At 42.9% G+C, this 22,158-nt stretch overlaps 1 protein-coding gene across 1 annotated transcript in view; it reads left to right on the top strand.

Moving 5' to 3' along the window:
* antxr2a (ANTXR cell adhesion molecule 2a) overlaps nucleotides 1-21,120 on the top strand; it is an 83,074-nt gene extending 61,954 nt beyond the window's left edge. Inside the window, exon 17 of the mRNA XM_086315460.1 lies at nucleotides 18,699-21,120. Coding sequence (XP_086171586.1) covers nucleotides 18,699-18,737 — 39 coding nt within the window. The 3' untranslated portion in view covers nucleotides 18,738-21,120. The remainder of the gene's footprint in view (nucleotides 1-18,698) is intronic.
* Nucleotides 21,121-22,158: the final 1,038 nt, after the last annotated feature.

Below are 22,158 nucleotides of genomic sequence, written 5' to 3'. Positions count from 1 at the left end.
AACATGGTAAAGGTCAAGGGCCTGTTGTCACTCCAAAGGCAGCGAGGTGACTCAGTCGCAGTCAGGCTGAAGTTACAAAGGCGCTGTATTCCTGAGAAGATGGCAGGCTAGTGTGTTCGGACAGTGACCCTGCTGAGCAGAGGATGATGACTAAAATAGACTTACTGGAGAAAAAGTGGGGTTGTTTTAATGAAAAAGAGTTGATTTATTCAGTTTTCTCCTCTTTAAAATCTTTGGTAAAAGCCAAGTGGAACATAGTATGACTAAAACATAAATCTGTCATGTTCTCCTGACATTGAACTGTTTGCATTGGGACTTGAGCTCAAACAACAGTTTTTGCCCCCTTGTGAAGAATGGTTGACTTACTAAAGAGTCATTTGTTGTTGTGTGTCAGCAGAACTTTATGGAGACCTGAAGTTAAGTGATGACGATAACAACAAACTTACTGATGTTTACGTAGTTGTTGTGCAACATTAAGCGTAACACTATGTTTGCCTTGAACGTGCTGGATAACTTGTTAACCTGACTGAACTACTCACCACTACAGTCCAAAAAAGATTGTTATTGCCGTCTGAATGTTGGGATGTGCCTGCATGAAGCAAGAAGAGCAATAGTGACAACAAATACAACATTAAGTAGGTGAGAAACAACATGGGGGAAAAGAAGGAGCTGGGGTGGAGGTGGGTTGCAAAGTGGTTTGCAGATGTGCAGGAATGTTTGGAAGGCTAAAGCCAGTTGAATGTTTTGAGGGCTTATCAGATGTCAAAGTCAGGGTTTGCAGCTGAGCTTGACTTTGTATCTCCACTATTGTTTTGTTTTCATATATAAGATATTTTGCATTCTTTATTTTATAGGGATAATATTTGAAAGCAGTCAGAGGAGTAGTATATAAAAGATAGAGGATTTGTTTTAAATTGATACATTGTGTTCAAACATGCATGTATTAGGACTAACAATGACACTATAGTAAAATAGATACTGTAACATTATTAACATCCACACAGTGTATCTCAGTATGGTGTATACCTAAACTGTTACATAGACAAGCATTAACAATCAGGTGTGTATATGAGGCCAACTCAGGCTTCATTCATCAAGTGTCAGCATTAATTTGGACTAAAAATTTGTATTATTGTGATATTATTTTGGAAAAGATGATAAACTAACATGCAAAAAACACAGTGAAGCCAAATCACATCCACTTGAATGTTGCTCACAAAATAAAAACTTGTTTATAGCTTTCCTCATATATATTTCTTCGTCTTTGTGTGTGGGTTGCTGCTTGTGTCTTCTGTGCTTAGGACATGTTAACCCAGCTCTCACAGTTTGTAGCCCATGTTCAAAAGCAAGAAAGACAGAAAGAAAGAAAAGCACACAAACACCTCCCTGTAGTCAACGTAGCTTCAGGCTCCTTCTCACGCTGTTATATTTCCAGCATCACTGGCCGATGATCGCATTATTTACTGCTTGTATTAACATGCGGCTTGATAAGCATATTTTCCTCAGTAGAGCTAACAAGATGCTTTATCGCCGAGCCTTTCCGCCCGCCGTAGCAGGCTGCGGCCACCCGCTCGTATTTCCACCCTGTGGTAGTTTACAGCCTCGTAAATAACAACTTTTCTCCAGTCGAGATTTAAAGCTGGAGTTTTTGCCGTAAAATCAGATTTAACTTTGAGCGTGAAGACAGATTTTGGCTGTGATTTATACACACAGAAGCTTTGGTGTAAATCAGCCGCAAGCTCTGCTAAATAAGCAGAACAACTTTGGAATATATACAACACAACAGCACAGAGTTCAAAGTCAAAATGACAAAAAGGGAAGAAGAAAAAACGAACCGGCCTCTGCCTTTGAGTTTCAGTGAAGCCGATGGTTTAAGGTAACATTCTTAAACTTTAGAAAAATCAGGTGTATGTTAACTGTTAAAATTGCATATTTTTTGCAATATAAGTAAAAAAGATATTGTTTAGGAGAAAAAACTGTGCTGTTGTGATTATTAGCACACAAAATAATCCAGAAGAAAGCTTTAAATACCACGAATGACTAATTGAGTGTGGGAGAAGGAACTTTTCTGTCTGTCAGCGTCCAACAATAACAAGGCAGCTACAGATGTTCACGTCCTGGCAAAGATGAAATAAACCACAGTTGTCAGAGAAACTAATAATAACTAATTCATCAGCCCACAACGCAATTATCTCCTTTGTGTCTGTGATTAGACACAATTTGCCATTAATGCTTTTGTTTTACCTTTTTTGTAATTGTAGTTAATCATGTCAGCAGCGCGAACGCTGCATCGCACGTCTTTGGCAGTTCACGCCGGCACGTCGTTAGCTGCAAATCTGCATCTTTAATTTGTTGATTAACTCTTAAAAGAGGAACGAGGGGCTGTGATCTCGCTCTCGCTAATTGCGTCTGAAGGATCAATGATTCAGTAATGATACAAATATGAGAGCTTCTTTTCTTTAGATTTGGGAAATCGTTGTTTTTTTTTTAAAGAATCGGCAGGAAAAAAAATATGAATATTCATAGCAAATTAAATCCAGCGGAACTGTTAAAAGTGTCACATTCAAAGATAACACCAAGAAAAGTGAAACAAGTAGAAATAAGTATTTAGGATTTTAGGTCAACCTAGACCGGCCCTCCCTCTCACCTGTCAACCGGGCAAAAAGCCAAACCCGTTTCCTCCTGCATTAGTCTCATCAGGGACTTTAATGTGTGGCACCCTGTAGGAGGGGACCCGCCCTGGCATGTGCACAAACACACACACACATACACACACACACACACACACACACATATATATAAACACACCGCCCCATCTTGACAGCTCACTCCAATTACTGGCCCTCGCTGTCGCATGGCCTGCATCTCCACTCAGAGCAGATCGCATGTGACCCCGTCCAGCATGCCGCTGGTGGAGGGGGAAGAGGGGGACCCACGCAGGGAACAGGAGCACGCACGCACACACACACACACACACACACACACACACACACACACACACTAAAAGGACACTTTCCAAAAATCAAGGCCAATCAAAGAGTTTCATTTCAAACTGAGCTCTTCAGCACTTGAAAATATATCTGCCTCCTCTGACGAACACGACTGGCATCGAAGTAAGAGCACATTGCTGCTAGTGAGTCATCTTAAGACCTTTGTTTACAAATAGGTTGTGAAGATTGAATCATCTGTGTTTTTCAAATATTGACAGATTCATTTGAGGCAACAAAGTTTGGCCAAAATGGATATTTGCAATATTTGTATAAAAAGAACCTTTAAGACTAAAAAAAGGAAGTAGTATGTCGGTGGTTTCCTGAAGATGTCCTGTTACTACGTGACGCGTTAATTATGTAAATAATTGGCGTTAATGTTACAAAGAAAACTGGAAACCGAAGAGCTGAAATCTAATGTCAAATTCTTAAACATAGCATTGAAAAAATAGAAAACGTGTAATAGTTCAAAGACACATTTATCCTCTTTTGACTTTTTTCAGTGCTTTTAGTAGTTTTTCTTAACTTGATTCTCATCCCCACATTCTTTATTTCTTTGTCCTATTTTGAATGTTACAGATCCATAAATGATGAAGATAGCATTTGAGGTCACATTTGCGGCAACATTTCAAATATACCAACGAAAAAAATGCATTTTTCACTTGTGCAAACAGACTCGCGCTGCAGAGCTGCTGAGTGACTGATGAGCATTTACACGTCTGTGAATATCATCAGTGCATTTCTTATTGTCCTGTGGAAGTTTTCTTTCCTTGAGGAGGGGCACGTGTTATTCTCCCACATTTAGCTGGAGGATGCACTGATATTAAAATATGTTTGACTTGATGACGACTGCAGAAATGACTTTCTGTTCATGTTGTAACGCCAGAATCGCACCAGCTGACTCAGAGCGATTGTTGTCACCTCACTGCCGTCTGTAACTTTGAAATATTTTGCATTGTAAGTCCAGCATGCACGGTGTTTAGTTATCCCCCAGCGTTGTGTCGTCTGCAAAAGCCTGTTTGTTTGCTACCTTGCTTCACATTTTTGCAGTGTGGTGATGTGTCCTCGAGCAGAAACACTGACATGTCCAGCAGCTACACGAATCCTATTTGTCCATAATTTAATTATCGGTGCCTTTGTTTACTTTAAATGTCTAACGACCCTCAAGTTTAAGCAGCAGCGAGGTTTGTTCCTCTGAGCGTCACACGCACAAATATTCCGCACGCTTTAAGTTCTAAAAGATGCTTGTTGATGATGGCCGAGAGACATGATGTGAGCTTATGTTTTTAGTGCAGTTCCGAGTGTTTGTGGCGTCTCTCCTGGCCTCTCTGTGAGGACAGTTGTGGTGATGACGCATAATTTGAAAGTACAGATGAGCCCACTGGCTCTCTGTGGACACTGATACACTGTGGCACCCAGAAGAAAAATTAACAAATGCCCCCCTTCTTTATTTTTGGTTTGGCGTCCTTACTCAGAAGCGTTGCACATGTTATCTGAGCGCGTTGCACTGTAGATCTGAGCTTTTGGGACACTAAACAGCTGACTGTCCGCTGCAGAACTGGCTCCTTTTTGTTTTATTTGTTTTTGCAGAATTCCGGTGCTGCTAGTTCGCATGTTTTTACCTGAAGTGTGCAACAGCTTAATACCTTTTTTGGAATTTTAGGACAGATTGGATATATTTATTGTGCCCTACTTGCACCAGAGAAACTTTTTCTATGTATGTCAGTAGTTTTATAATGTCGTTCTATAATTTTCTAGTTCCAAGCTGCCCACTTATCCGCTTTTTTACTCCTATTTGAAAGCCGCTTGCATTTTTAGAAACCACACAGACGGCTGAAAAAAGCTCAAACATAAAGTATCATGACCGCTTGGAAGTATTTAAACTTTTATCAAAAGTACACGGCGCTCCAAACAGGTTTTTGGGAGCCATTTAGCACCAGCAAAAGCTGTGACTAGTTCTTCCTACAAGCATCTGTTTAGCACTACTAGCTAAATAAGAGACATAGCAGTGTTTTTGTGAATGCATTACACAACAAATGTTAAAATTGTGCAGTATGTGGGCATCACGTGGAAACGCAGGGAAAGATTTCGTCAACGAGGAAAAAAAGAAAGAAGCCTAAATGCGAGTCTGACGCCTCACGGGTCTCGGAACAGGCTATCGGCTGGCTCGCACGTTGTACAAAAGTACCATTGTACCAGGAGAAGGTGCAGTCTATAAAGCGGCTCTTCCTTGGCACAGAGTGTTTCAGTCTGTCCATTAGCTGTATACCCAGTTGTCGGACTGGAGTGGGTTGACTTGGATGAGGCCTGTCTAAATCGCTTCAGCACATATCAGCCCAGGAACAATCTCTCCTCTGTCTGATCCTCTTGGCACCACTCCACGCTGATCCTCCCACGGTCTCTCTCTCTTATGATTATTTTATCATTTTAAATTCTTTATGTCGCATTGCCGTGGCACCGGCCCCGCTAGAGCAGAGTGACGCGTTGGCCATACAGTACATTCACACTACAGTTATTTGGACGGCGCTCCGGTGTGGCTCTGTCCCGGTCCCTCGGTTGGATTCTGCTCGTCCATTAGTGCCATCTGTGCCTTCATGCGCCGTCTGTGAGGGCCCCGTTGATGCCAAAACGATTGGCATTTCTCTGGAACAACCAGAGGGACGGTGCCCAGAGCTTTTAGCTGCCAATGATGTGCACTTATTCTGACAAAACCAGAGAGGATGGGGGTGAGTGGAAGCAAGCAGGAGGCCTGGGCAGGAAACAGCTGCACCTACAGTACTGCTGCTTCCGGAGATATTGTTTATCTCTGCAGCGAGAAACGCACGATGCAGAGGCTGTTGCAGGACGTGCATGTTAGACATTTAGCTGGTGCTTTACTGAGCACGATGATCAGCTGCGTGCTTGAACAGGTACAGGTACAGATTAGCGCCTGCTTACCAACAAGCTCGTCCTCATCATCAGGTGGTTAAACCTAATTTAACCGAGCACAGACCTCAAATGTTTGCCGACATGTATTTGTGCATTAAAATTACACCTTTTCTGCAGGAAACTGAGAGGTTGCCTTGCCTGCAGAGTAGTTTTTTAGCTTTATTTGCAAGTAAACCGATCACACATGCAAGAAGTTAGAAGTGAAAGAATGGCTGTTCCTCTTTTTTCTCACAGACTTCTTGGAGATTTTGATGTAGAGTTGTTCATAGTTTTTCTGCCAAGTCAGGTAAAAAAGGAGCTACGAAAAGCCGAGATTATCCCAGCAGCATAGACCCAGTAGTAGATACATCTGTCTGCTAAATATCAGGCTTCAAAGTGTTCATTTGATGTGTGTGCAGAAAAAATTAGGCTTGAAAGTTGTGATAACCGAAGGGGGGGATACACGTCCTTGCCGTTGAAGTAATCTATAATACAAAATGAAGATGTGGACTGTGAGAGACAGTAGAAGCAGTAGCGTGGGATGTGCATGAGAGTGGAGATAATGATCGTGTACGAGGCATGAAAACAAAACCAAAGAAGTGAAGAAAAACTAAGAGGGCGAGCACACAGCAGCCAGGCGGGAGAGGAGTGAGATAGAAAGATGCAAGTGTGCCAGCAACAGTTGTATTGTCTGGAAACACTGGGCGAGGAAGGGGCTGGGGTCTTCACAGCGTAAACGCATCTGTTTTATCGCCTCCGGGTCGCGGCACAGGGCGGAAAACAGAGGAAAATAAAGGCTAGTGTGTAACTGAGACGTGCAAAAGCGCGACTGCTGTGAGTTTGATGCACAGAGAAGAAACATTAACAAAAAAATCTACAATCTAGATTCTTGTTAATGTTAAATGAATCAGTTCTTAACTATAACAGCTCTCAGATTTCTGTAGATCTGATCTTTTGACTTTGGCCGCTGACTTGCTGTAATGGTTAGAAAACGAACTCTGCTGCAAGATCCTCCCGATCTGATCGACACAGTTTTCAAAGTTGCAGCAGAAACGTAAAAAAAGAAGCAGCCCAAATAACTCGACCTTTTTCTTTTCTGCCTTCAGATTTTCTTTTCCGCTGAAATATTCTCCTGTCTGCAAGAAACGGGAGCCAGCAATGCTCTGACAGTCTGCAGACCATATGCTGCTGCCTGTTAGCGTAACTTTTTTACTGCAAGCTGTCGCTCACTCCCTCTCTGCTCCCAGGGTCAGTCAAGTAGCCATCAGAGCCCGATTTCCCATCATCCACCGCTTTATTCACAGAGAAGCAAAGCGGCGTCGCAGTTTGAAAACCCATGAAATATAAATATAGTGTAGAGAATTCAACTTTATCGTCACGCAATTTCAACTGCAAATCCTAGTTACTGAATTATTAAAGATGTCTGAATGTATATATCAGTACTACACAGACCTGGATATTTATATTTAATTCCAGCACAGTCGCTGTGGTGCACCCGTGTCTTCGTTGTGCGTGTACAATGACAATAAAGGGCTATTCTGTTCTATTCATTCTATTCTATGCTAATGTATTAGGGGCTTGGACAGTGACTCTCTGGAGGTGTCTTGCATTAGAACAGCAGTGGATATTTCAGGTTGGGATCATTGTCATGTTTCTGGAGACAGCATCTTAGGAGCTTCTTTTATTGTCTTGCTGAGGGAGGCTGCAGCCATTGGGGAGTGCCCCAGGTTTCTCAGCAGAGCTCTGTATAATCAGTGTGATGATGAACAGAATTAACAGAAGGTGTCAGTGATATTTAAACGGTGGCCAATTAGTGTATTTAAAGATTCACAGAATATGTTCTCAGTTATTTGGAGATTCTGGGCGGAGCCTTTCTGTGTGCATGTTCTCTTCTTTTTTCCGGGGACTCCAGCTTCCTCCCACAGTCCAAAGGCATGCAGTTAGTGGGGTTAGGTTAATTGGTAGCACTAAATTGCCCATATATGTGAATGTGAACCTGTTCAGGGTGGTACCTGCCTCATGCCCTATGGTAGCTGGGATAGGCTCCGGCACCCCCACGACCCTCATAAGGACAAGAGAAGAGAATGAATGGAACAGATATCACAGCAGACGTGGTGCAGTCTACAGTCTCCTTGGGACTAAAGTTAACATATCGAGGGATGTGCAGTTTCTGCACTTTTGCTTTGCAATAGGTTATTTTCTGGTGTGAATTAGACTCCTTGGACTTTGTGCTAACATTTAATCCTTTCTACTGATTCCTTGTTGAAAATGTATTTCAGGAAGTGTTTTCTATGCAAAACCTTGGTACAAACAAATATTGATCCATTAAAGTAAATTGCAGCATATGCAGGACTTCTAGCCTCAGCTAATTTTCAGACTTGACATGGTTAGGTTTTTAAAACGCAGTATTGTTGGACAGAGATGTGGAACCAGCAGTAAACAAAGTATAAGGCGGAAACAATGACTTTGATATTTTATTGATGTGTGTCTCAAATTTTCGCTGAGGGTCCCATATATGACCGGTTCATCAAGAATTTGTACACCACTTTTGATATTTGGATATATTCAGAGTTTAACACCCAGCATCAATGTTGGATCTTTTACTGAAAGGAAGCAAATTCCAGCGGCCAGCTTAGTCCAGAGAACGGATGTTGTTACAGGAGCACACGATCCAGTCTGTGCTTTATCTGTCTGCATACTTTTGACCATGCAGGTGCACGTTTTTGGTAGTGACACAGAAGCTTAATGAGTATCGAAGTGCGTGTAGTATTGTGGCTCACTGCACTATAGTGTTTGCATATACGCACAGCTCCTAAGGCCATTAAGTAAGAACGGAAACTCTTTCCTGTTTTGGAACTTTCCTCCTGAAAGTCGTACTTTTTTGCCAGCTTCTTCCGAGCTATCTGCTGAACGTCACAGCAGTACTGAAGGGAGTTACTGTTTTTTCCTCCAATGTACCTTATGTGCTTGTGTAATCTTTATTCATCTCTTTACAATCAGTAGAAATGCCCGAGTTGTCAGCGAGCATCATGTATTTGGCCGAGTCTCAGGTGGCTCTGATTTCCCAGCAGGCCAGATGGCAGTGCTGTGTGGGCAGTGTATATGTGTGTGTCTGTCTTTGAGCATGTGTGTGTGTGGACGAGGGGCTGTGAGAAGAGGGCCAGCAGCCTCATGAAGGGAGGATTGCTCACACTCTGGCTCTGTCCTCTGTCCCCGTGCAGCTGTGCTTCTCCGTCCAACTTGAACTTTTAATTTGTTCAATATGTGGCAGAGGACACCGAGTAAAACAGAACACATGTCTGGTGGCTGAGGCTCGACAGGCAGGGACTCGAAGGGGAGGATGACACCGCGCGGAGTTGTTTTTTAACATGTCGAAGTCTGCTGCTTCCGGGAGATCGTGGATTTCATAAGGGAATAGTTCACACCTTTTTTTTAATCAAGCGTTTGCTTTCTTGTACTTGGGTTTGAACCAACGCTGCACAAATACACAAGGTGGCTGCGTGTTCTTAAAAGTCTCAAACATTTACTAATAAAAAACTTAAAAAGTATTAAATCGATTTGAGTTCACGTCACGTGGATATGTGTTCAAGTTTGTAGGAACGTCACCGTGTGAATTTCCAGCACACGGTGGTGTTAGTTAAAGTTTATATGGACTCTTCTGGTCTTTTTGTCTAATGGTAACAGTGGGATGCTTAATTCACGTAGCTTAAACATCTTAAAAATACAAAAATCTCATCCTGCAGGTCTCTGAGGCAAATTATATTTGCTCCTGCTTTAGACGCACTGATACAGTCTGATTCTGCATTATTGCCAGTTAATTTTTCCTGGGTTTTTTTATAACAAATAAATTGAAATTGTTATAAAACACAACAGATTAAATTGCACCTTTATTTCTCTTCAGATCACTGCTGTCAGTGTGATTTAAAAAGTGGATGTTTACATTTTTTGTTGGGCTCACAGAAGTCTTAAATAAGGTTTAAGAAAAGAGCTTAAATTAAGTTAAATAAAGTTAATCCATAATGTAACTCAGGAAACAACAACATGGTCACATGGTATCGGATTTGTCTGTTTTTGGTGTTTTGTTTATGAAAACTCAGCAGATTACTAAAACTAAGCAGCTTATAGCTTAGTTCAGAAACCCTAAAGAATTGATTCCTTGATTTTTTTGAACATGGAAGGAAACTTTGCATTCATCTTTCATAAAATTTCTGTCCCTGAAGAACCTTCGTATTTATTAGTTAACAGGATACCCGGTGAATCCTCATCCGTTGGATGGTAGCATATATCCATCCCTGTACAGCATCTACTTAAAGTCAAAGTGTGAAGTGTAGCAGTCTCACGAAAGAATAAAAAATCACTGGTGTCTAATCCTTACTTCATATTATCTCATTCAAAACATATTGATATAAAGAGGAGCCGTGAATCAATCAGGAAAGTTATCAGTGTTTGTTATCGATATCTCTGACCCAGAGAGGGAACACGGACTCGGGACTAGATTGGTCATGACAGGAATATTAAAATAGTCATTGAATTAGTCTTAAAATGCTTATTTATCCTTGATCTCATCAGCACAGGATAGTGTGTAATGCACTGCAATGCAAAGGCAGTAAGGCCCTTTAATACAAAGGAGGAGGGGCAGGCAGTTCAAATGTGGTGCACTGATATTAGTTTCCTGCACAAACAGAACAAACATGAAAAATATGAAATGAAGTCCTGAGCAAACTCTGCCTGCTAAAGCTAAAATGTCCTAAGTCTCTCACCAATATGTAATTTAATTTGAGAGAATGATCTTCACACAATAGTGAAATAGTTCAGAGAGGATATCAAGTAATATTTTGGCTTTTACACTGAACCTCTGGGGACTCCTGTGGTTTCTGGAGGAAGGATGTTGAGGCCTCAGTGTGACGGACTAGACGTACTTGTTCATCCCAGAGACGTGCGGTTGATTTGTGGTGTGGTATCTGCTGAGGTGAGGAAAACAGCCTCCTGTGTTTGTTGCCATCTGAAAGTGATGTGATGGAGGTGACTAGGGATGGGTATCGAAAACCGGTTCTTGTTGAGAACCGGTTCCCACTGTTTCAATTCCTTGGAATCGTTTGCCACTTTTATAAACGATTCCCTTATCGATTCCAGTCGCCCCGAATGACGTCATCACGTTGAGTAGCGTCTTTTACCCAGTAGGAAACACGGCGCCTGAGCGGCACAAACGCTCAAAAGTTTGGTTACACTTTATGAGAAAGGATGACAACAGGGCAACGTGCAATACTTGCAAAGTAGAGATTTCATCAAAGGGAGGAAACACTACGAACATGCAAAAGCATTTGCTCAAAAAACACGCGATTGCTTTCAACGAATGTCGTGTTTTTGATCCGCTCCGGACTAGCGAAGCTCAACCCAGCAGCAGCGGTAGCGTTTCCACGTCCTCTCCTGTTAATACTGCAGGTAACTAATCAATTAGCATTGCATATTATGTTAGCGCGATTTACCTTATTACAAAACCTGCTATTACTGTGCGTTGCATTTAGATAACCATGATGAGAGAGAGAGTCTGGCTGGCTCAGATGCTGGCAGTTCTCGCTGCAGTCTACCGGTAGCGTCTCCTTTCAGGCCAGGATAGACGAATGTCACCGAGCAGTGACTCAGTTTGTGGTCAAAGGCTTGCACCCATTTGCCACAGCAGATGCCCCCGATTTCACTTTGGTAAGTGAATGTGTTTAATTGTAGGCAGGGACATTACTGGATATTCTTGTGTAATTGCTACAGAATAATTTATGTTAAACTTTGTTATTGCTACAGAAGAATATTTATTTTATTATTTTACATATACATTTTTTTTCCTGGGGACCCTGTGACACCCCATTGAAGAGCCGTAGGCTGTGGCTCTCTTAAGATCTCACTGTTGGGTTTGTAAGGCCATGTTACTCCTAAATTTCTATCTTGTTCAAAGAGAAGATATAAAACAAAGTTCTAAGCTAATCGACTTTAGTGTTCTCCTTTTAAAAAAAAAAAAGAATCGATAAGGAATCGAATCGTTAAACAGAATCGAAAATGGAATCGGAATCGTTAAAATCTTATCAATACCCATCCCTAGAGGTGACTGTGTCAAAGTAACATGTACGCGAAGTGTAGTTTTATTTTTCATCTCTCTGAGGCAGCGGCACGACTGTTGGACAGTCTCCTCACTTTTATTTTGATGGTTTAGTTCCTGATGACCACCTGTGGTACTTAACAAACACACTGTTAAATTCGCTGTCGTTGCTGTATTCAGACCCATGTAGACGTCTCTGATCTCTCGTCTCTCGGTCGGACAGACTTTAACGCCATCATCTTGAGCTGCAGAGCAGTAAAGAAACTTTTATCACCAGCTCCGGTCCAAGATGGTGGAGGTGGTGTCCGAAAACCGGATCAGGAAGTTACCGATCTGAGGAAGCTGATTGTTGCTTTGTTATTTATTGTTACAAAGGATTTATGATATTCTCTAAAAATGTATTTAAAGATTTTGGGTGCACATGCTACTGCTTCATATACAGCGAACATGTTTCATTGGGACAAGTCTCTTATTTAGTGGTTTAAATTTTGCAGACGATCGATGGATACAATATTTCATAAGTGTCAGAAGCATTTGTCGCAGTCGTGTTGGACGTGTGATCTTTCTCATTGTTAGGGTCACTACTCTGACATATGATGTGTGCATCATGAAAAACCGCGGCCTGACCTCGTGCCACACGTGGTCACTGTAAGAGAAATGCAACATGCATAACTGTACGCGAGTACTTTGCAGTATGAATTTGCTGCTCAGCTTACCGTATTTTCACGACCATAAGACTCACCGTACTAAAAGGCGCAGTCTCAGTTATGTGTGCCATTACTGTATTTAACACACACATAAGGCGCACCTGATTATAGGGCGCATACAAGTATGCGTGTTTAAAAATAAAGCGGGAGCAAAACTGAGTTAGGTACTCACATTTTTATTACCGGTAATTGTCATCAATCAAACCCATCGAAGTCCTCATCCTCTGTGTCTGAATTGAACAGCTGTGCTAAATCTCCATCAAACATGCCAGGTTCACTGTCTTCACCGTCAGAGTCACTTTCGTGCGGCTCCTCGGAAATGATGCCGGCTTTTGCGAAAGCTCGAACAACAGTGCCAGCAGACATGTTAGCCCAAGCATCTACAATCCATTGGCAAATTGTGGCATAAATCGCCCGGCGCTGCCTTCCACTCTTGGTGAAACTGTGGTCTCCATCGGTCATCCATCGGTCATCCAGCGCTCCCACGCCGCTCGCAGCCTTACTTTGAATGGGCGGTTCACACCGATGTCCAGCGGCTGGAGTTCCTTTGTCAGGCCTCCCGGAATGACAGCAAGCTCACAGTTCATTTGTTTCACTAGCTTTTTCACATCGGCTGTGAGATGGGCACGCATAGAGTCACAGATCAACAGCGATGGTGATGCGTGGAAAAAACCACCTGGTCTCCTTACATACACCTCCCTCAGCCACTCTTTCATCATTTCCTCATCCATCCAGCCCTTTTCATTTGCCTTAATGATGATTTCTGCTGGAAACTTCTCTTTAGGCAAAGTCTTTCTCTTAAAAATCACCATAGGCGGCAGTTTCTGTCCATTAGCATGGCAGCCAAGCACAACAGTGAAAGAAGACTTTTCGTACCCCGTTGTGCGTATCGCTACCGTGCTGGTCCCCTTCTTCCCCACAGTGTGACTCACCGGGATGTCAAAAGTGAGCGGGACCTCGTCCATGTTAGTGATGTGGCTGGGCTGGATGTTTTTGTCGCCGATGTGTTTGCTGCAGTAGGAGCGGAAGATGGCCAGCTTTTCCTTATAATCCGCTGGAAGTTGCTGCGCTACCGTAGTCCTGGTCCGGATGGAAAAATGGCACCGTTTCATAAAACGAAAGCACCAAGACGGACCTCCTTGGAAATGTTCAATTTTCATTTCTTCTGCTAGTGAAACTGCTTTTAGCCGAATGGTGACCGTCGAAACGCTTCTCCTGCTCGTTCTTTGCTCGATGATCCACCGCTCGAGTCTTTCCTCCAACTCGGGCCACCTCGCCTTATGTCCGCGGAAACTCAGCTGCGTTTTCTTGACCTGCCGGAGCTTGTTTTCCAGCTTCCTCCACTTGCGAACCATCGATTCGTTAATCTTAAATTCTCTCGCCGCTGCTCGATTTCCATGTTCCTCCGCGTAGCTGATGGCCTTCAGTTTAAACTGTGCTTCATAAGCGTGTCTCTTTGCCATTTTCAGGGTTGTTAAAACAACGATGTTCCACATAATCGCACATACCTGACCTTTTATACAGGTATGTGCGATTGTCCCGGTATATACGATCAACGCCCACACTTCACCCTTTAGCGTTCTCATGGTGTTCTCTACTACGTCCTCCTTACAACACACAGGGGCACTGCACTATAGGGCGCGCCGCACTTTTTAAAGAAAATCTAAGGCTTTTATGTGCGCCTTATAGTTGCAAAAATACGGTATTAACATTTTGTCTCAACCAGAGACGAGTGTTGGAATAATGAGTGATGAGTGTTGCTGTTGGATTAAGTAAGCCCTAGATTAACTAAGCTACTGTATACGCTGCAAAGCCCTAATGTGGAAAAAAAGTCTCTGTTCTGGTAATAAAATCTTTCAAAGCCTGTAGCTTATCACTGCAAAATAAGCATCTTGCAACTGGATTACAACTCTCATGCTTGCAAGTGTTTTCACACTACAGTCCAGATGGGAGATTCGTTCTGTAACCTAAATGGATTCTTCTTTTCGTGCATCTCCTTTTTTTTGGTTTCTGATATTGTAAATGTGACAAACTATACAATCAATTAATACACCAAGCCAATACAAACATTTGGAAAGCAGCTAATTCTCCATCAGCTGTGTTTATTTCCAGCAATCTCCCAAAAACGCCGAAGGAAAAACATTTCAAACTTGTTCTGACAAACCCAAGTTTTTCTTTAGCTCATAAATCATTGATGGTTTACAAGTTATTTGCTTAATTAGTGCAAGAAAGTCTGGAATGCATGCTCAGGTTTGTGTTATTCCAGCCAACAGGGGGACCCAGAAAGTTGTCACGGTGTAAGTCCACCCTTGTTGCGCGTGTCCCAAAACCCTGCACATTCAGGAAAGTATTCAGCAGTGAACGGAAAATAATATTTTCCGCTTCTTTAGTGAAATGAAAGCCGGGTCCGCAGCTGTGCCGGCTTACTAAAAGCATTTCATGCACAAACATTTCAAACGCTTCAGACTCCAGGTTCATCTGTGTTCATGTCAACAGCAGACACAGTTCACTCTAAATAAGTTCGCGAGGACCCGAGTGATTGTGTGCAGATATTGCTTTTAAATAGAAAGTTGACTCTGGAAACAGTTGCAGTGCACACACACACACACACACACACACACACACACACACACACACACACACACACACACACACAAGTTATGAAAGCCGGTTTGCTAAAGCCAAAGCTTTCTGAGGTCATGTGACATTTCTTGAAGAGTTTACACAACCTCAAGTCATCCCCTCTCCAAGTTGATGTCAGTAGTCAATGCATATACACATGCAAACATACAGTATACAAATGCAGTAAATGAAAACACTGAAATAATAAAAAAGTAGACAGGGACACCTTAAATATTGCAGTTTCATATTACTGAAAGGCATCGAGATGTAAAACAGGAGTGCTGTGAAGTTTAAACCTCACGCAGACATGTGGCAGCCAATCTGTGGTTCGAATTTGTTGTGAAAATGCACGACTCGAGCACAAAAAGAAGGAAAAGTACTGCTCCTTAAATTCCCTGTTAGTTCACTGAAGCTTTGCTGGTTATGATTTGCAGGCTCGTTTAATAGCAAGAAAAAAAAATCTCGCAGAGTTTAGTCGCCACTAACAGTTTGCAGAGTCTCACAACCTCGTGCAGCAGAGATCTCCAAAGAGTTGTGGGGGACTCGAGCTGCTCAGGGTGTGAACGCTGTGAGAGATGAGAGTCAAAATCACACATGCAAACACGCGCACACCAATTCACTTCTGGAGCTGTGCCTCAAGTAACGAGCCGACAGTCCAAGTGACAAACATGTTGTCTGAGGACTGGACGAACGTGGACCTCTGCGGCTCCTCTCCGCACGCCGCGAAGGCCTCCTAACACGGCTGCGGCGTAGGTGGCGACGGCCCCGATCAGATTATTATTCCTTCCACTTTGAAAGTTTTTGTTCTCGTGCTGAGAGTCTCGCAGAACAAAACTGTGAGTAAATGGTGCGTAAATCCTGTGATTTTTATGGTGTTTTACCTCTACGGTACGTTAAAAATTATCACAACCTTAAAGCGTTTATTTTGTTTATTTAATATATTTATTAATTTATTGCAAGCTGTTTCCATTAGTTTCAATTGAAAGCCAGCGGGGGGTGTCTGTAATGAACCTTATTAATCTCAGTCTTCATTTGGATTTGATGACCCTCTCTGACCCACTCCCCCCTCCTCTCGTCTCTCCACCTCCCCGTCTGACTAATCCGACCGTCCATCCGCGGTCACGCTGCCGTCCGTCTGATGAGCCTTCACCGACGCTCCGTGCTGACATATTCAGACTATTGTTCTGCCGCTGCGGGTGGCACAGGTGGGCCTCCGTCTCTCCAACATGGCCCAGTTACAATGCAGCGCTCCCTGCCAAGTCAGGCCCCGTTCATCCGGGAACAGGGGAACTGGAATGGGTTTGACCGTATTGTGCTGCACCTGCTTCGCCCTCGCACCATATCCCCCTGCTTCGCCTGCCATTCTGCCACTGCAGAGAACGCTTCTTCCCTCGCAAGCCCCCGCAACGTAAAACCCGTAAAATCCACTGAACTTAGCCGCTCTGATGGCCGCGGCCAAAACAGCATCTGATGTGCCTTATTTGTTGACTGTGTGAGATTAGTTGCAGAGGGTACACGTCGAGGGGCTTATCATGCAGAGATGGAGCAAAGCCCCCACCCCTCCACCAAACACCCACCAGCCTTGCCAAATAATGAGAAATGGAAGAATCTCCAGCTTGTCTAAAGCCCTTGTCACAGTCGGTCCGTGCACACTTCTGCTCCCGAGCCAGACTGTAGAGCAGATACTGTAAGAGCTCCGGGACCAGAGGAGCTGGCTGCTGAGCTCCACATTCAGCAGGCAGCTCGGGAGCCAAAGTCCTGGTCATTTTTGTCTGCCGTGCCTCAATAGGAAGCATCCACCTGGACGGCGTTAGGCCTGCATGTGAAAGAATGTGCTTTTGTTTCCACAGAAGGAGAAAGAAGCAGCTGTAGCGCTCGAACATGTGCACGTGTCACCGTGTCGGTACAAATGCAGCGCAGGAAATGAATCGGGGCCTTTCAGATGAAATCTTCAAAGCGTTTCAGCTGCCTCTGTGTTGAAAAGCAGAAATAAAATGTTCATCTACTCTTTGCTGCTGTGAGTCAGTGAGCTGCTCTTCCTGCAGAGCAATGCAGCCGTGCAGAAATCCTGATTTTATGAACCCTGCCAGCCGCAGTACCTGTTCATGAGTTTTGCAGGACTTGCATAAAAAGCAGGCTGGTTTTTTTTCTTCTTCTTTAAGCTCATAAATCCCATAAAGGTTTGATTTAGGGATTAATTTCCAGAAAAAATCAAATGTATAGAACTCAATCGATCATGTTAACGATGGGATTACAGAAACTTTCCACACACAGGCAGCCCAGGAGCGCCCTCGACCTCAGAAAGTTAAGGGTCCAAACTGTACTCTTGTTATTCTTGAATGTGTGAATTGACCATTCGCCAAACCTAAACGCCAAAAACTCCATGCAGAAGATCAGGAGATGTTTACATGCTGGATTTTCCTGTTTACTCTCCTCTTGTGCAGTTGGTCTGTGGCCTGTGACCTCTTGGCCTGTGTTTGAACCAGATCTCTCGCCTCCCAGAGGGCGCCAGCTTTGCGTAATAAAGAATCAGTGAAATTACAGAACAACCCAGTAAAACAATGAGTGAAAGACAAATTCCACAGCTAGCATCAGTGAATGAAGTGTAGCTGAGCACCTGGATGATGCTGGAGTCAGGCTAAAGGAAACACAGAGAGAGAGAGAGAGAGAGGAGGCTCACGCAGGCAGAGATGTGAGGATGGAGGCTGACGGGCTGCTGGGGATTCGCTGTGCGAGAGCTCCCTCTTGGTGCCAGTCAGCCTACTGTTAGTGAGCAGGGCGCTGCTGCACAGAGAGGCTCAGGCAAAGCTACAAACACACAAGATAAAACAAAGCACAGGGACGACTGAGATCTCTTTTATTTTGAGCTTACTTTATTTTTAAAGCACTGCTGCAGGGTCACCAGTTGATTCTTCGTTTGATTGAAGCTGAGACAAAGATTTCAGCTCGGTGTAGATTTTGTTTCATTTGATTTATTCTGAATATCCATCCCGGTGTGTTTACACGCGCTCTGTGTGTGTTTATGAAAATCTTCTTCAGTTTGGTTTTTTGTTTTGTTTTTTTTGTGCGTGGGGAAGGGGATTGTTTTGTGAGACCTATATCAGTATTTTGTAATATAATCGCAATATTGATTGATTTGTTTTGCTGTCTGAATTATACTTTTCTTTTTACCAATTTAAAGAATATATAATATGTATAGAAATATCTCCCACAGGAATACATGTTTTCAAATTCTGCAAATTCAAAATCAAATGCAAATCATTTTATTTAATATTAAGACATTTTAAAAAAAAAATGTGTAATTTGCTTGAAAAACTGCAGTAAAATGCAAAGTGGACGTTTATTACTAAAGTTTTAATCCTCTCGGTGTGTGTGTGTCATTTTCAGGGCCGGTGTGTTAATTTCAGCCGTGTGCAGCACGCGTAAAACAGAAGAAGAAGAACTACTGTGTGAAAACCAGCATGTGCTGATTGCTGTGGACAAGAGAAGAATTTCAGGTTGTTCTCAAAGACGTGTAGCCCTGCAGCTAAAACCACTATCTGTTCGCTCTGCTTCACTTTGTGCACAAAGTTTCTGGTTCTTTTTCCTCTCTGCAGTTTTAAAAATCACACAAGGGGAGAACGATAGTGCTCTAATTTTCATTTATTAAGTTATTTACTAGATTTTCCTCAAACCAAATCTTTTTATTTAATAAAAAAGGCCAAAGCAGGAATGCAGCGTGCCCCAGAACTTAGCACTCAGACACGGTTAGCTTTTCATGCGCACCAAAGGCTTAACATATTCTGACCATATTGCAGCTTCTGTGAAAAACCTCATTTCGTGGACACAGACAGAAGCTATCTTTAAAAAAAAAAGAAAAAAACATGGAGGAAGGGGCTGTTTGCCTTTGGCGTGGAAGTCGGAATAATCCCAGCGGGCCTCGCAAGTGCAGAAGTCCACTGCCTTTTGGCAATGTCTCATCACGACTCCTCTCCAACTTCGGCTGTGCTGGATGCCTGGCGGCTGCCCTTTGACTGGCTTATCTTGTCATTTTAACACTGAGAAGTGCACACGCATGACAAATTGTAGACAGGATGCCCCAAGGTATTGGAAGGCACCAAGACTTTGCCCTTTAGTTTTTTGTTTTTTTTTAATACACCTTCCTTTCATTATGCACTCGGGACAAGGAAATTAATAGAGCGTTATTCGACCGCAGGACAGCCTCCTGACCGGGGTGATCTCCAGCTAGGTTTGAGGGATTGATGCCTTTAAGACCTTGACATGGCGCTTGGTGTTTTTTGCCCCTGTTTTCAGTTCAGTCTGCTCCCTGCTCAGTAAGGCGTAGCACATCACAAACCATAAACAGGCCTATCAGTTAAGAGTTTTAAGATATAGATGCGGCTGCCTCGACACTGCCCGACTCTCCGTCTCAATTCTCCGAGGGCTCCCGAGCTGCGTCGCAACTCGCTAGTTCGCTCAGCAGCGGAATATCAAAGTTTAATTAAAATAATTAAAGGCAACAGCAAGCAGCAGCCTGTGAAGACCTGGCTGTCTGTTTTTTATGCCTTTTGACATTGAATGACCTATTACTGCGTTATTCACAGGAAAACGAGGACACGGCGCCACGGTGACGGTGCACCGCGTCCAAAACGTAAACCCAAAGCAGCGGATGCGATGGACGGATAAGTATTGTTCATTTCCAGAAATTATTTCGTCCCCCTCCCCTTCCTCTGCCCCAACCCAAAAAGGAAGGGATATGTACTTAAATATATTGTGGATTTCTCAAGCGCGCTGTCACGACGCCAATCCCAAATGATGTTAGTGTGAGCGGAAACACTGTGGGGGAGGAAAGGGGGCAGCAGCTGAAGAAAAAGGCTCGAATGATCCAGTCACTTTGGATACCGTACTTCAGACGCAAAATGGATATTCGAGTCGAAACCTGACAAAGCGTGCCGGCTTTGACGGGAAGCGGTATAGACAATGACCAGTGGCTGGGTCAGTGGGATGTCTCTGTGCAAGCAGGGAAGCTTATCAAATGACACTAAAAATAAGTTCAACAACCATCAAGTTTGAGGGGGAACGGGCGAGCGTCTCGCATTCGGTGGGCACGAGGGTGCGTGAGACGGGCGGCGAGCAGCACGCCGGACTAATTATTCCTTTGTTTCCTCTCCGTCCCGATCGGAGGGACATAAATAATTCCGAATCGAATCCTCGGGGTGCGCTGGTATTTATGTTCGACTTAAACGCTTTTAGCCTCTTGCATAATTTTGCAGGCTGACATTTAATAGGCTCATCAGCTCTGGACTTGCAGGGGACGGAGAAATTTTAGCACTTAGATCTTGTCTTCTTTATGTAGCGACCGAGAGCACGGGAATATTATTAACCCAAACTAATGAGATATTTACATAGCAGTCACAACACAACTCATCCTGCTTACAGCATGTCACAAGTCACCGCTGCGTCCCCTCCCCACACCACATACGCCGTTGTTGTACATTTAAAGGTAACAAATCAAATTTGCTTGTACCTCTCTGTAAATTAATGCTTTTTTTTTAATAAATGCAAGTATTTTTGTACTTTTTTTAAAACATCTTTACAACAACTTTAAACTTCACATTTTGATTTTTGTCCACTTTTAACAAATTCCGGCTTCGGTTCGATATGCATGCACAACTTTCTGTATCGGCTCATTTCATGTGCAGAATTTTTGTTTTTAAAGCTTTTCTGAGTTTTACACTGTTTTTATTTTTAATCTGATTTTTTTCTGTCACTGTTGTACACTCTGCAGTCTGTTGTATCAAATATACATTCAACAAAAAAGTGAACAGTGTTTTTGTGTGTGTGTGTGTTTTTTTCTTCCTCTTTCTCTCTTTTTAACACATGTGTGCTGGTAGGGGTGGTCATGCTAAAGGCTATCTTTAATTGGGCCCTTACAGATTTATAGGGCCCGACAGGGAACATGATTATACAGAGTGTGTGTGGACAGAGTGGACAGTGTGCAGCCTCTCCCCCTGTGAAGTCAGTCACCGGAGGCACACACACACACACACACACACACACACACACACACACACACACAAAATCCCTTCAAGGTCTTCAACGCCCCAAAAATGAGGTCTTCCATTTAGTAAAAAATATGCGCTCGTACACCTTCTGCTTTATCCACATTTGCATGCTGTGACAAGATGCCAGCTGAGGTGTGTGTATGTGTGTGTACGGGTCAGTTTGTGTGTGTGTGTGTGTGTGTGTAGGCTGTATATACAATAACCCCAACGCCATGTTGAGGAAGGATTTGTTGTGTCATGAAAACACTTTTTTTCTTAGTTTAGATGCTTCACTCATGAGTGTTGTTCAGCAAAATCTGATTTTGAATGTCCTTTCTGGTATTTTAAACATCGAGAAATAATCTTGTGCAGTCCACGAGTCAGTTTTGAAGTATAGTAAAGATGTTACTTATTCATAAAACTGAAATTGTCTTCAGATACCAGAATTTTCTTAGTAAAAACCCTTTTTTTTAAAATGAATCAACTTTTTTTAACGTTACAAATAGTCGAACCAAAATACTCTCAGCTGTTCACATGAGGTTGTAAAGTCATAACAACTGTGTTTGTGTGTTGTTGTTGGTTTGTGTTTTGTTTCTTTCTAGAAAATCATAAAAAAACAAGTCAAATTTCATGAAACTTGATGTAGAGACGGAGGATGAACGAATCTATTCAAACGGCACAAACGGGGCGCAGTTTATTTAAACCTGCATGTCTGCACATCGAGCTTTTACTTTAATCTATCAAAAGTAAAAGTCAGCAGAGTGTTGTTAAAGTACTGAACAGACCCGCACGCTGTTTACTGAATTTATAAATGTAGCAGTGAT

Source organism: Aulonocara sp. 'chitande type north' Nkhata Bay, linkage group LG12, assembly GCF_057382095.1.
Source record: "Aulonocara sp. 'chitande type north' Nkhata Bay isolate Kocher_YH1m ecotype deep benthic linkage group LG12, A_spYH_male_GT1.1, whole genome shotgun sequence".
Lineage (NCBI taxonomy): Eukaryota > Metazoa > Chordata > Actinopteri > Cichliformes > Cichlidae > Aulonocara > Aulonocara sp. 'chitande type north' Nkhata Bay.
The sequence above is the reverse complement of the archived record's forward strand: the minus strand, read 5'-3'. Positions and strand labels throughout refer to the sequence as shown.